The 15,442-nt window shown below is 40.9% G+C and overlaps 1 protein-coding gene across 4 annotated transcripts; it reads right to left on the bottom strand.

The window, feature by feature from the left end:
* Nucleotides 1-4,566: 4,566 nt before the first annotated feature.
* LOC139135847 (histamine N-methyltransferase-like) lies at nucleotides 4,567-15,040 on the bottom strand. Of its 4 annotated transcripts, none has more exons than XM_070703636.1 (4): nucleotides 14,898-15,030; nucleotides 13,396-13,597; nucleotides 11,090-11,430; nucleotides 4,567-5,447 (listed from the first exon to the last, which is right to left on the bottom strand). In XM_070703636.1, exons 3-4 carry the CDS (start codon nucleotides 11,307-11,309, stop codon nucleotides 5,104-5,106), a joined length of 564 nt encoding a protein of 187 aa, XP_070559737.1. In that variant the 5' UTR covers nucleotides 11,310-11,430; nucleotides 13,396-13,597; nucleotides 14,898-15,030; the 3' UTR covers nucleotides 4,567-5,103. The 4 variants fall into 4 exon arrangements, with proteins under 4 accessions (XP_070559737.1, XP_070559812.1, XP_070559893.1 ...); XM_070703711.1 differs by having other exon boundaries at nucleotides 14,934-15,001; XM_070703792.1 differs by lacking the exon at nucleotides 11,090-11,430 and having other exon boundaries at nucleotides 14,898-15,040.
* Nucleotides 15,041-15,442: the final 402 nt, after the last annotated feature.

Here is a 15,442-nt window from a genome sequence, read left to right on the forward strand (position 1 = left end):
GACCGTCAGTTTACAAAGTTCTTGTGGTTATCCGAACCGATGAACCCGGAAAGTCCGTTCAAAACGTATTGTTTCAAGGTGATACTCTTTGGCGCCGTCAGCTCCCCATTCATCCTCAACGCACTTGTAAAGACCCACTTAGAATCTCACGAACGCACCCCAACTTCGACCGACCTCGAGAACAACATTTACGTGGACAATATCCTCAGCGGAACCGATAGCAACGAAGATGCGGTCGAATACTATGAAGAGTCAAACCACTTGTTTGAAACCTGCGGATTTAATCTACGAAGCTGGTCGTCTAACTGTGAAGACATTCGCGTGCTTGCAGAAAGAGACCATAAACTCGAACCGGACACTACCGTAAACGCACTTGGACTTCGTTGGTTGACCAAAACAGATGAACTAACGTACGCCAAGAAGATCACAAACGGTCGATAGTCTCACCACGAAACGCGAAGTCGTCAGAACAACAGCGAGCTTGTACGACCCGCTTGGCTACCTCTCTCCAGTTCATGTCAAGGCAAAGGTGTTCATACAGCAATTGTGGAAGAAAGGACTGGCCTGGGATGAACCCCTTGGTGACGAAATGTGTAAACAGTGGACAGATATAGCGCATGATCTGAGTAAAACTACAGAGCTGAAATTCAAGCGACAGTACTTCGATTCTACAATTCAACCTGACAGCCAAGACTACGACTTACACGTGTTTGCTGATGCAAGCAAGAAGGCATATGGTGCGGTCGCATACCTTCGTCATGGCAACAAGACCGCAATCGTGATGGCCAAAACTCGAGTTGCACCTCTCAAAGAACTAACTCTACCTCAGTTGGAGTTGATGGCTGCCTTGGTTGGCTCGAGGCTAATCAAGTTCTTGTGCAACGCATTTACAGATAAACTACGTATTCAACAGTGTACTTTATGGTCAGACAGCGAGATAGTTCTACACTGGTTAAACAGCGACAAGAAACTTCCAGTCTTTATTGCCAATCGCGTCAAGGAAATCAGAGGAATTTCTTGCACCGCTAAATACTGTCCTACCAAGGAAAACCCAGCAGATTTGCTAACCCGAGGGATTTCTGCGCGTAACCTTGAGACAAACAAACTTTGGTGGAATGGACCCTCTTGGTTACACCACGGCGACTGGCCAATCAGCGAACTGTTTGACAGTGCCATACACCACGTTTCACTGTCAGCTGCAAGAGACGACGATCTCCTTGGTAACTCAGATCAGACAGGAGATAACAAAATTGTCAGCGAACCGGAACGCGAAATGCCAGCGACTGGTATACAATTCATTGTGGACGCGAACAGATACAGCAACCTGCCAAAACTCCTTCGCGTGTCTGCCTTGGTCATAAGATTCGTCTCGAATTTGAAGAAATCAGCTGATCGGAAACGCGGACCCATCACTGCAGATGAAATACAACACGCGGAACTCGTTTGGATCAAACATATCCAACAAGAGACTTACGGCAGACGTTCAGTGCAACAGAAAGGACAGTTTGCTACAACACAGAAACAGCTGAAACTTTTCGCCGACGAAAGCGGAATACTGAGATGCGATGGAAGATTACAGAACGCGCCTATCGGCTACGATGTGAAATTCCCGATTTTATTGCCAAACAATCATCGATTCACCAGTCTCTTAATTCTCGACGCACATTCACGACTTCTTCACGCTGGAGTCCAGTCAACTGTAACAAACTTACAGCAGCGATTCTGGATCCCGAAACTACGACATACTGCGAGATCTCTCCTGAGAAAGTGCGTCACATGCCGTAAGATAAGCGGAACTTCGTACACATATCCAGTACAGGCACCTCTACAAACAGACCGTGTGAACATTACACCACCGTTTACTGTGACAGGAGTAGACTTTACTGGAGCGTTGTACATCAAATCTACGAAAACTGTACGTGACACAAAGGTGTACGCGTGTCTATTCACCTGTGCAGTAACACGCGCGGTTCATTTAGAGCTAGTCACTGACTTATCGACGAGAGGTTTCCTGCAAGCTTTCCGTCGCTTCGCAGCGAGACGTTCACTTCCTAGTAAAATGATCTCGGACAACGCGACTAACTTCATATCAGCATCGGACGAATTGAACCGATTATTCGACGCGCCTGAAGTGAAGGACTACTTGGTGAATAAACGAGTTGAATGGAAATTCATACCCAATGGAGTCCCATGGTTTGGGGAGGGGTTGGTTTGGGAGCGATTGATTGGGCTAATGAAGAACGCCATAAAGAAAACTCTGGGATGTGCATATGTAACCTACGATGAGCTGAACACCCTGCTAACTGAAGTCGAGGCTAAGCTGAACGATCGGCCGATAACGTACGTCTCTGCCGACGCTAGAGACAATATACCGTTAACTCCAGCTCGTCCCTTGACTACGTTGCCATATCTATCTGTTGACGATGACGAACTTACCGACCCTACATATGGCAACCACGATGAGTTAAACAAACGCTATACTCTGCTAACAACACTTCACACGCGATTGTGGCGTCGATGGGTGTCGGAGTATTTACCAGCTCTACGCGAGAGCCATAACTTGTCCGGAAAAACTGCAAATGCCATCAAGGTTGGAGACATAGTACTTGTGCAGGACGACGTAAAGCGACGCCTAAATTGGAGTTTGGCTAAAGTTGAAAGACTCAACTACGGACGCGACAACCTTGTAAGATCAGCGGAGATTAAGACAGCCATGGGACATACAAGTAGACCCGTGAACAAACTTTACCCATTAGAAGTTAACTCTTGCTCTCATTAATGTGCATTACAAGAACTGAGTAAAGACACATTTAATTTGTGTTTAGATAAAACAATGTTCATGTTTCATTCGATATATTGATTGAGCTATTTCTCAAAAATTCCGCGGCCCGGGAGAAATATCGGAGATGAAAGTTTATTTTCGTGGACTTGTTGTGCGGATTCAGACTTTGAACTATGATAGCCAATCAGCTTTCAGTATTCATTAGCCATCACATCGAGTTTGTGATGTTGCGGTATCCCGCCAAAAATGGATACATTTCTCACGTTCTAGATGTTACTGTTCAGTACTAGTTTTAGTGTTGTTGAGTTCTAGTCAATAAGCGGTTGAACGCTGATTCGGGTGTCGATCCAGTTATTTATACTGACTCAGAACCTTGCTCAAATTCCCCATCCCATACAATTTGTAGCATATAAGACGACGACCGTACTCATCTACAATTGCGTATTCGTTTCATTTTGTCGCATACCCTCTTATAGGGCGATCAACTTTGGCCTGTATAGCCAGTCTACTACAGCTGCAGCCTGTCGTCTGCTTTTATGAAGTCCCGCTTCTACGCAGCCTTGTTGTCACTAATGATTTAATGACCATCAGATTTACATAGCCATATGCGTCTTGTCAGCATTCGACGACACAAACACGAGCACCCCGACAGTGCGTCATGCGGTCAATATACGTATTACAGTGGCTCTGCTTAACTTATTTGTGTCAGTCGCTAATAATAGTCAAGTAGGTATACAATGGTCGACGCTATTGATCCACAACTGCTTCTCCCATGGAGCTACCTTGTGCCTCGATCCGCGACGAAACCCACTGGTTGTTTTTGTCATAAATGCACTTTGAATTTCCACACTTGACAATTATGAAACGTTGTTTCTGGTGCAGTCGCATGAAATGTTTGCGAATGTAATGGTGAGGCTCAAGTCGCCGTACGGTAACGTTTTCAAGGTCGTGTACTGTATTACCCAGGCTTCTCATAAGGTGACCTTTGAACTGTTTTCTTACAATATCATGACCCGGCAAACAGCTGAAACAGGTACGCTAGATGCAAGGAATCGCTGACAAGCTGAGATGTTTTGCTGTTCACCCCATTCCCTGTAAACAGGTCCACAATGCCATAGATAACAAAGGGTTTGGGCAAAACCATGGTGGTGAAAGGGTCAAACGTATTGCACGTCAATGCGCTCTCTCAAATGATGAAATCGTCATCTGTGTATACATTGTAATTGTTGTAGCTCGAAAATTATTATGTGATGAACTGCCAGTCATACTAAATTTGGATGATTTTCCCACTATTTTATATTTTAATTTATGATCAATTTTTCATTTAATCTACCGATAAAAAGGCAACGTCCTTAACTCTGTATAGATACGTCTTCGCGGTGATAATTTGACCTACAATGTTAATATTTCTGAGAGTCGATAATCACTGAATTCAATGCGTAGGTTGTCAGGGAAGAACAACAGTTTTTCCTTTTTTTTTGGGGGGGGGGGGCTGAATAAATTTACCCATCAACTTTTGATATTGACAATATCAACGACTGCATTTTTGTCTACACATGGGATGACTTTTAGTTTGATGTCTGAAATTTCTTGTACAGTACGTCTTTGTATGTCTGATACCATGCTTTGAAGACAGAGAAAAATCGAATACAAAACGCGCACGTGACTAGGTGGATTGCTACGCGTTCTTCTCTGCATGAACTTGACTTGATCTCCCAACAATCGAGTAACGTCAGTGACAAAGCACGCGTCCAACAGGTAAAATCAAGACGACTCTCCTCGGGTCATATGTCAAAGGTCGAACATCGTGAATATTTATTTCTCACTTACACCGATTATCCTTCAATAACAGCAGTGTGATACGTTGTTGGTAAAAATAACTACTATTTAGAGATCTGGTTTATCATTTTATTCAAAACCCACCACATACATTTCCTTTTTGCTGACCTGTCCGATATAGTTTTGCACCATGATATAGGTTGGTGAAACGTGATTACACATTTAGGTGTTAGTGTATGTAATAACACAGGGCTGCCAAATGCATTTGTGGTCATAGAGTCAATGACAGTGAGTAATTTAATATTCTGGCAGCATGTATATGTTGTACTTTAGTAATTTTACACTAATTTGTTATACAATATGGATGCATTTGAAAGCCCCCTGTTACCATTATTCATGTGTTCAACATGAAGTATGTGCAGTACTGGACTAAATTTGATTTAATCTCGCAGTGTTATTCTCAATCTTGGTAGGAGTGAAATAAGGGCAGTTTAAATTGAGTCTTGCTTTACTAGTCTGCTTGCTGAGTGTAAAGTGTGACACTACGCAGATTTTATGACAACTATTTCAATCTCATCGTCACTCATAAAACGCTTTCCTTTCTCTTCGTGAGAATGTTCCATTACAAAATCTAAGACTGTTTTCAACAGTTCTTTTCGAGCGTTTTTCCTGAAGTCTTTCCGTTGCACAAGAAAATCAAGAATCATGTTGCCCTCTGCAGACTTGTCGTCAAATACTTCGGCCACATCAACAGCGCCCTCACGCAAATAGATTTGATAATTCAGTCCTTTCCTTTTCATGTAGGAAGTGATATCGTGTGCGGTTAGGAGGTTCATGGGATTTCCTTCCCACTCCCTGTACTTTGTAAACAGCATACCGCAAGCACCTGTTGGAAAAAGTGATATAAGATATAAAAAATAATAATTTAAGGACAAATTATTTCATCAATCCCATAGAGGTTATTGAAGTTATCTGTATCAGAGAAGAGAAAATTAGTTAGATTTTCCACTGAGGTTTTCACCTTAAAATAACAAATATGGGTGAAATACAATTATTTTCTCATATTAATATTGTTGCTTCGCTCAATGTATCAAACTCGATATTCCAAGCCCTTACTGTGCCGGTCGGCTCTACCACGGCATCGTTTAACTATGCCATCCAATTATGTAATGGACAACAGAAAGGAATAGAGTGCACGTACACACCGCACCTGCTCCAAAAAAGAAACAAAGACAAAACAAAACGAGAAAGAAAAAACGCAAAAAACTCAGTAGCGGCGCTCTAACAAGTGATGTAGCACTGCCACAGTGATTTGGAATATATGATAATATAAGTGTGTGCACAATTCGTGACAATTACGTCCACTCCTTCTGATGTCGTGATTCTTGATATATCATATTCTAAAACACTTGTTTTGACATTTTCGATTTGAAATTTGATGATCTGAGTCGTGACAATGCCCAGTCCTCAGTGAATAAAACAGAAGGAAGATGCAAGACATCCTTCTTTTTATATATATAAATACAACGGCACCAGACTTTAAATCAAATAAGTCAAAACGTCGTTTTAGCGTGACCAATCACGTCCAGGTGATGTGTCATCTTTCAGCTGTTCTGGGCTATCATCGTGCCAACTATATCATTGGGCACATTGCTTTTATTCCTTCTGGCCTATACAAATTTAATATTCGATAAGGTACACTTCTTGCATGTGAGTTTGACCCTGGTTTGACCCAGAGTTTGACCCAAAGCGCCCTCTATCGTTAATTTGATGGAAACGGGGCAGAATACATGGCAATCATGTTACTAAAAAGGCTTTGCTACAGCACCGACTTTAATCTTTCATATTTTCAAATTGTTAAAGATGTCATATATATACAAAATATTTTATGAACGTCACATTACGACCATCAAGATTTTTAAAAAACTAAAATTTCGCTAGTTATAAAATGTACCAGTCAAGCTCGAGCACGGTAATGAGATCACCCAGCACGGGCGGCCGGTCGCAGCTGTTGATCGGCTTTCATTGGCAGCACCCGCTACTCGTGTGCGGATACAGGGTAGCTGTACGTATCCACGGAGTTGTTGTGCGGTCGGTGTTAGTTTCCAGTTTTTATATGCTTGCTAGCTACCAGAATGCGAAAACAGCGAAAGAAAACACTCATAAATGAAACAGCACTGCTAAACAAATGTCAGTACGACGGGTGTCTACTAAGAAGGGTACGGCCGCATTTAACGTAGCTCTGCATGGCTGTGTGTTACGGAGTTGTACGGCCTCCCACCACAGCCCGGCTGACTGCCATAGACAAAATCGCTGGTAGCACCTCGGAAATACGGCCCGCAGTTTCTCCGCCGAAACAGCCGATTTTGAATCCAAAACTTGCATTGATCTACTTTTTCGAGCACACCCACCTCGCTTAGGTACATGATGACTGTGCTTAGCTGCGCTTGTAAATTTACGCAGAGCCCAATTTTCTCTCTAGGCCTATATGCGGGGAAGCGTTCGTAATTAGTGTGAGCATTTTTTATTGCAGTTCACTGCCGTGGCTTCGATATCTATTACTGAAAATGGTTGTAATCTGATTCAACCCATGTGCACTCGGGCGAAAACCAGCCCTGCAAACAACATGAACAAAAGAGCATCGCGATATCGAACTTCTAAAGTCGACGTTCATCGAGGAGTGCAACCAGAGAAAATTATGAAATATGTAACAAATCTGATGAGAAAAACGAAAAATATTTACAGGATAGAAAATGTTCATCGTCGATAGTAAATAGCCGAGTGGTTGTTAGAAATAGTGTTAATTACAGACTGTTACATCGCGATGTTAATTTGTTTGCAAGGCTGGTTTTCGCGCGAGCTTGGCCAGATCTTTACAAAAAAAAATTGGTCTTTGTAAGGTTGCGAAATCTCCGATATATATCGGAAAGTATTTACCGCGATTTGAAAAATCTGTAGTAACGTCCGTTTTTCGAAGTTGGGGTCGAACTGAGGAAGTCGTGCTTGCTCAGATCTGTAAAGTGATGAAATCTTCGATATAAGCTTATATTGGATATTTACCCGCGATATGGACAATCCAGTTACGAGTATCGTCTATCGCTGTAAATAATGTATTTCGTGGAAGACAAGCCAAAACTCCCGATGATGTCCGATCGGTCCTCTGTCCAAGTCCTGATCGTCAAGTAAATTTTTTTAAAGCCTACATGTAAAGAATGTATTTCGTGCAAGGCCCTCCCGGAAACTCCCGATGATATCCGATCGGTCCTTTCGACGAAGTCCCGCTAGTAATTATGTGTATGAAGTTTCATGTGGACATTTAATGATAAAATGCTTTAAATGTAAAAATGTATTTCTTGTATAAATAAATTTAATAATGTAAAACATGCAGGATTCTTGACTACCGGCCATGGATGCTATTTTTGAACTAAGAGTCGGACAGAGGTAGTCGGGTGGTCAGATCTGTTAGGGAGCATTCGTTTTTTACAGGGAGGGGGTCGGTGGAAATCAGGGGGGTTGACTTTTACGAAACCGTTTTTAAGGGGGGTCAAATTTTGCAATCAATGATTGGAAGGGGTCAAATTTTACAAAGGTTTGTATGGAGTTATGGAAAAAATTTGACTTTTGAGTTTCACAGAAATGTTACTTGGTCCTTCATACAAAATCTATGAGTAGTCTATGAGAAGCTATGAATAATTTCCTTTAAATACAAAACTAGCTAAATCTGTCTTTTTATAGACTCTTGATTATTGACATTAACGTTCTTGATTAGACAAGGGCGATTACAAGTTCATGTGTGTGCAAGAAATTTGATTTTGGAACGTCACCAAAAATATTGATTCTCTTTAAATTGTGGTATGTGAGGAAACTTTGAATGTATTTTTTACAATACAAAACTAGCTATTAAAATAAGTGTTTTAAAAAAGTTTGACAATTGATATAAATGTACGTGACGAGAATATTATATTTAAAAGAGCTGATCTGAAAAACCAATATGACAATTTAACCCAGTGATTATTTGTAAAGTTCAAAAAAGATTCTTTGAAAGGTCAAAGGTCAAATGGGAAATTATAATTCAATAGATATTATTGATACGGACTTTGACATCTGGGGGATGGTCGCTGTTTTTTTGTGCATGAAAATTCAAGGGGTGGGTAGCTCTTTTTCTTGCAAACACTTTTGAAGGGCCTAATTTTTCAGCCCAGGGCCATAGGGTGCGAAGGTTTATCAAATCTGATGATTTTTTGAGGGGTCACATTTTACAATTGATGAATTGAGGGGGGGGGGGTTAAATTTTAGAAATTTGATTTGGAGGGGGGTAGCTTACATTTTCATTTGTCCCTCAAATTCCACCGACCCCCTCCCCGTAAAAACGAATGCTCCCTTAGGTGGTTAGATCTCCGATATACATTGGATATTTACCCACGATTTGACAAAGTATCGTCTAGTATCAGAGTTAAAGTCCGAAATCGCCTATATTTATCGGCTTAATATTGGTGATTTTGAAGACTCGGCGTGTCGAGACACAGTGCAAGGAAATCTAGTATGATCGTTTGGTATCGATATCAGAGTCTCGGAATTGCCAATATTTATAGGGTAAATATCAGCTATTTCTCAGCGTGCCAAGAAACGATAGGCAAGAAGTCGTTCTAGGCTGAGGTGTAGTCCCGAAATTGCCCATATTTATCGGTTTATCTCGGCAATTTCGCAGACCTTTGAAAAGTGCAGAACATAACTTAGTATCTTGACAGTTTTTAACATTTTAGGCCCTATTACCTCCGACTCGCCGGACTTTCTTTTAATAGCCACTGTCTTCGAAGGAGCTGCTCTGTGGGAAAACAGTAAAAGCTAACACCGTTTTTGTTCTTCCTTTAGTCGTTTTTGCACCTAACTGCACTTAATTCATTCTTCATTCTACTGAGCATGAAAAAGTTGTAACGTGCAGAACTACACTAGACAGTCATAGACTCCAATGCTACGGTAAGCTGTCACACACGATAAAAATTACAAACGACCTCAAAAGAGGGCTAAAACTGCAGCAAGTGGAAAATAATACAGTAAAAATTAGGTCGACCAGCGAGAGATAATACTTGCTAAAACGCAGAGGATAAAAACTGCAACAAGTTAAAACAAATACAGTAAAATACTGACCGACCAGCGGGAAATAAAACACTTGCAAAGCACAGAGAATAAAAACGCAGACGTTTCGGGTGCGACCCTTCGTCAGTGTCGCACTCGAAACGTCTGCGTTTTTATTCACTGTGCTTTGCAAGTGTTTTAATTCCCGCTGGTCGGTCAGTATTTTACTGTATTTGTTTTAACTTGTTGCAGTTTTTATCCTCTGTTTTTTTACTGTCACACACGCTCATGTATCGCCGATGACATCACGCACGCTCCTCCCATGAGCCCTTTCGCGCCCATGGGATTTCGAGTTTATTTTCGTAAATGTCGACTACTTCAACGTCTCCTTCGTCGCGCCGCAGTCGCTGGCGGGTGCAAACATGTGGCAAATTTGAGCTGCATTTTATTCAAGGTGGATTTTAGAAGGGATAAATGGTGACACTCCCTAGACTTAGGTTTCCCTTTACCGGTTTTCCCTCCATCGTAGTCTCGGTTACCCAGACTCCTCTGCGCTACCGGCGAGAACAGTTCTCGCCGGTAGCGCAGAGGAGTCTGGGTAACCGAGACTACCTCCATCGGGGAGATTACACAGCACGGAGATAAATTTCCCACAGCGCGCAGATTTTTACACAGCGCGAAGATATTGACACAGCGCGGAGAATTTTCGTTTTCGTCCACGGTACAAGAAACATTAAACAATCTCACTCTCTAGCTAAACCTTTTTAGCAATGATGATTGCCCTGTATATTCTGCCCCGTTTCCATCAAACTAACGATAGAGGGCGCTGTGGGTCAAACTCTGGGTCAAACTCACATGCAAGAAGTGTACCTTATCGAATATTAAATTTGTATAGGCCAGAAGGAATAAAAGCAATGTGCCCAATGATATAGTTGGCACGATGATAGCCCAGAACAGCTGAAAGATGACACATCACCTGGACGTGATTGGTCACGCTAAAAAGACGTTTTGACTTATTTGATTTAAAGTCTGGTGCCGTTGTATTTACATATATAAAAAGAAGGATGTCGTGCATCTTCCTTCTGTTTTATTCACTGTGAACGTTTGAGGACTGGGGCATTGTCACGACTTAGATTATCGAAATTTCAAATCGAAAATGTCAAAACAAGTGTTTTAGAATATGATATATCAAGAATCACGACATCAGAAGGAGTGGACGTAATTTGTCACGGATTGTGTGCACATTTCGTGTGATATATCACTTTGACCTGCTTTCGGCTTGGTAATGGTTAGATCTAAGTCTTTCCCCCATAATAAAGGTCATCAAGCTAAACATGTATCTTGACTTTTTGGTACAATTTTCAGTGGCCATGTGAGTTAATTAATTTCATTCTGGCAACCTGTGGTGAAGTATTTTTGGAGCGCCACTACTACTTGGAATGTGTAACTTACTGTCTCCACTGTCGATCGTGTTTGTCATAACTCCTCCTGGCAACACAAGATCATAAAATTGGTCGACTGCGCATGCCCAGTCATCGAAGTAGTGGAGACCATTTAAGCACACCAGGAAATGGAATTTGTGATCGTCTCCATTATCTTGTTTTTGAGCCATGTATCCCTCGAATGTGTCCTCAAACCACGTGAATGTGAGATTCGGATGTTCCGTGGTCATGTCCTTGGCACTTGCCTTGAACTTGTCAAGCTGTTCTTTGGCGGGCTCGACAATCTCGACTTTTAGCTTTGAATTAGGGAACAATTTATCAGTATTTCGATGATCTTTTTCTCTAAGTATCCTATAAAAAGACCAAAGGTAGAGAAATGAGCGAGGGAGGTTGGTCTTAATCGTTGGGCGTATAGATGTATCACTTAGTCTTTTCTCGACGGTATCCTAAAGAATCAATTAGGCACAACTTGGGAAAATATTGTTTGAAATTACGAGACCAGGTGAGCCCAAGTCCGTGTCTCTCTAATTTCGAAACATATCACAACGATTATCGTGCAAATATGAAATGAAATCGTTAATCAAGTAAAGGGCCATCGCCCATCATCGAACTACGACGATACAGCAAGTATACAGAAGTGGACACCTGAACCAAGTATACACAAAAACTTATTATTTCCGAAAAGAAGAAAATATAAATTACAGTGCTTTTACATTTTCTTCTCTTATCAATGGATTTATAAATAAAGACGGCAGCTGTAATAAAATGTCAGTATTCTGTGTTGAAAGTAATGATGCCACTTTCTCTCGTGCATGGTTACTAATTTTTATAAGGCTAGGCAATAAGTCCTGTGTAGTTTTATGTAAATTGGAAAATACACTGAGAAGATGAGTTTTATCTTCTTGGAATACTAGATTTTGTTTTTCACAGAAAGGGCACAGAACGATTGGAACTAATTAGGGATAATTGGATGGTAAATTAATATCGATTTAATCTACAAATGTAAACTTATCTACATTTCTGTTTACATTACACACTTGTTTTTATGAGTAATTTGTATTACTGCAACATTAAACTATCTGGCACCTAACAATTTGAGAAATTTCAAAAAATATGAAATCAAATTATCCCAAATTAGTTCCACTCGTGTTACACTTTATTTCCTGCATTCGCATCTGTATGCCCTAGAATGCAAAGGGGAAATATACCAAGTACAACGTTTTGAATGCTGAGGTCCAAAATCCAAGGCTCTAGTGAGATTGAATAATCACATTAAAATAGTTAATGTCATACACCATGCACCCTATCCGTGGCACTCATTTTAAAGTTTGCAGAAGATTGAAGAATTTTGTCCATTTACATACCGTATAAGTTAAGGCGACCAATCGAAGTGCTCAGATACATATAGGAATAACAAGACAAAATGGCGATTTACACTTGTCACATGAGCAAGGAAGAATTAACTCCCGCTCATCTATTTTGGGGCTTTGGTCATTTAACCTTTGACATCTCATTTATCGTAAAAAAGGGAAACTAAAGTGACCGTATCAATGGTAAATTTACTTTAGTCGGCGGCGTGTGTAACCGTAGAGCAGTACTTTTTTCTGCATTAATTTTATGACGGATATGATCAGCTAAATTTCAATCGGCAAATTCAAAATGGATGACAGGTTGCACTTCGAAAACTTTTAGAGGCTGTGAAACTGTTATTAAAATGATTAAATTTCTAGTATAAGATACAATGTGCCTAAAACTCGTACATCGTTCATGTTAGCTGTTTGATATCGAAGCCGGTACTTGCAGCGTATATCGAACGCGCTCGGGTCATTGGGGTCATGGCCACCCCGATGACCCGAGCGCGTTCGATATACGCCACAATAGCTGCGATATCACAGCTACGCTCATGTGGGCTACAACTTGTGGAGTTTATTTTGAAGATCATGGCCTACCGAGTTAGTAAAGTTAACGTTTCCGTCGCATTATTTTTGTGAAAGTCGAAAATTTCTGTGTACAGTTATCAAAAGGATGTTGCCGTTTTGACTTTTAAAAAACCTGAAAGGTAACTTGTATTCATAGTACCAACAATTGCAAGGTGCACGTGACCCCAGATTTTTACTCTTGATTTTAAAAGAGAAGAGAATTGAAAGTTTCGTTAAGGAAAGATCAGCAAATTTTCAAGTCTTTCGATTTCGACGCACATGATAGGGCCCACCACCTAAAGACGCACATTGGAACGTACAGCCATATAATGATTATCAAGTAGTTCTTAAATTAAGATCTGAGCTGTTTACGAAAATATTGATGATAGTAATCTACCTTGTCCCGCTGCTACTGCCAACATCCCAACGTCATCTTCAGGTTGAACTACTGCCCTCTCCGACAAACCCTTGATGATGCTCTCCCATTCAGCCTTCCATTGTTCGTCAGATGCAGTGGTCATTCTCTGTCCGTACAGCTCGTAAGTATAGAAATAGTATTCGATGTCGCTGTATATGCTTTCCAGGGAAGACGCCATTCTCTATGGTTTAAAACAAATTCATAAACAATATATATATATATATATATATATATATATATATATATATATATATATATATATATATATATATATATATATATATATGTGTGTGTGTGTGTGTGTGTGTGTGTGTGTGTGTGTGATAGTTAAAAATGCAGTTACACGATATTTATGTTCGCAAACTTGAAGTAGATTTGACAGTACTTTTATTCTCTTTGCCATTCGCAATTTCGTGTAAGCCAGGCGACATGACGTCACGAATACTATATTCCGCCACTCTTTGGCTAAGAGTAAGTCGTGACAATCTGCCACTAACACATAGAAATTAACTTATATACGTATATTTCGGAGCGTGGGACAATTTTTAAAAGAAACGCAGGTTACGTATTGCCCCCCCCCCCCTTCCACCGCCCTCATCGGTCCCACGAGTATTATATGCTTCTGGTCTAATTATATGCAATCGAAAAATCTGCTTGATGCTTCCACCACAATGATTTGTTAATAGGGGACATTGCTACTTGAATCTTCCCTCCCTGTTCAAAGTGCGAAACCCCTACGCTTTCAACATCCACTTTGATTGATACCAGCGCAGCTTTTGTGGCTATTGTTTCAAAATGTGGGTATACGTATCATAAGTAGAATATAACCACGGCCTATTAAAACACAAGATTAGTCGCCCTCTTGCCTCACGTTAAAAATGACACACCCTCAGCTGCATACTATTCTATTCAAGGGTACCCAGTTCATGACCTCCGGGTGTTGCGAAACTGCCCTTGTTAGAGTGAGTAGCTACCTCCATTCGCTGGCATATATATGACAGTTCTGTTCTGGTCCCCAAATATCCCCAGAGAACATGTACACTGAATGGCATGGACGACTATGGCTCGATAGTGCCGTGTCAAAATCTTGTGTGCATTACCAAATCCGACTCCCGGCCTTTGACCTTCACTGCGCCGTGCGTAACATACTACCTTTGTGCTAAAAATAGAACTGCACTTAAAAATCTAACTTTTAAAAACAATGCAAAACGATGTGTCTCTATTAACATAAAATTTCAGTGAAATGTGAAACTTTATCCCATGCTACTGTGATATGTTAACCATATAGTCAAAAGCTACAAGTAGTGGCTACAGGAGGTATCAATGGGAAGGTATAGGTATATCATGCCAATATCAAACACTACGTTGTGTCGGGACTGTGGTTAAACAGACCTCTAACTACCGCGTCGTTGCGTTCGTCGGCAAATACTGCCTTAAATGGCATACACTGTTTTGCATGCGTTACCACTTGTTCAACATACCTACTTTAGTCGGGTACTTGTGTTTGTTGAACTGACCTGTAGTCGTGTACGCCTGGACGCTTTTCAAAAAAATAACAAGCGGGCCAAAGGTTGAATACTAGTAGCTGAACTGTCTCCTATAAAATTGTCGTTTGATGGCGCTAGAGTCCATCCCGTTGAAATCCACACGGCTCAGAGAGATCCGGTGCGTAAATACTCCGGTGTTGTGTATGGTTGCAGCGCATGGTTATGCTTATCAATCGCATGCATCAATTCGCCCCGTGATAATTAGCATCACATCGGTCTAGCAAGCATTATTGGTGAGGAGGGGCACTTTAAAGTTTGAAGAATTTTGATGATATTGAAGGCTATATACACTACAAAGTAGAAAAGAAAGTTGCGAACCACTGTTGACAGCTACAGCTTTAATTTGGGGACTGGCTTTTCATTCTGAAGAGTTAGACGTTACAATATATTATACTACAGCTTTGTCAAAACCAGTGAATTTGTGATGATATCACCAGATTATGACTGATAATGTATCGCATTATCCATTCTTGTGGACC

The sequence above is a fragment of the Ptychodera flava genome, chromosome 1 (assembly GCF_041260155.1).
Source record: "Ptychodera flava strain L36383 chromosome 1, AS_Pfla_20210202, whole genome shotgun sequence".
Lineage (NCBI taxonomy): Eukaryota > Metazoa > Hemichordata > Enteropneusta > Ptychoderidae > Ptychodera > Ptychodera flava.

Excerpts from the sequence above, each read along its gene's own strand:
- LOC139135847 (XM_070703636.1), bottom strand. The coding sequence starts at position 11,309 with ATGACCACGGAACATCCGAATCTCACATTCACGTGGTTTGAGGACACA. Across the intron at positions 5,448-11,089 it reads CACGATCGACAGTGGAGACA|GTGCTTGCGGTATGCTGTTT; the intron begins GTAAGTTACACA and ends TTTTTCCAACAG.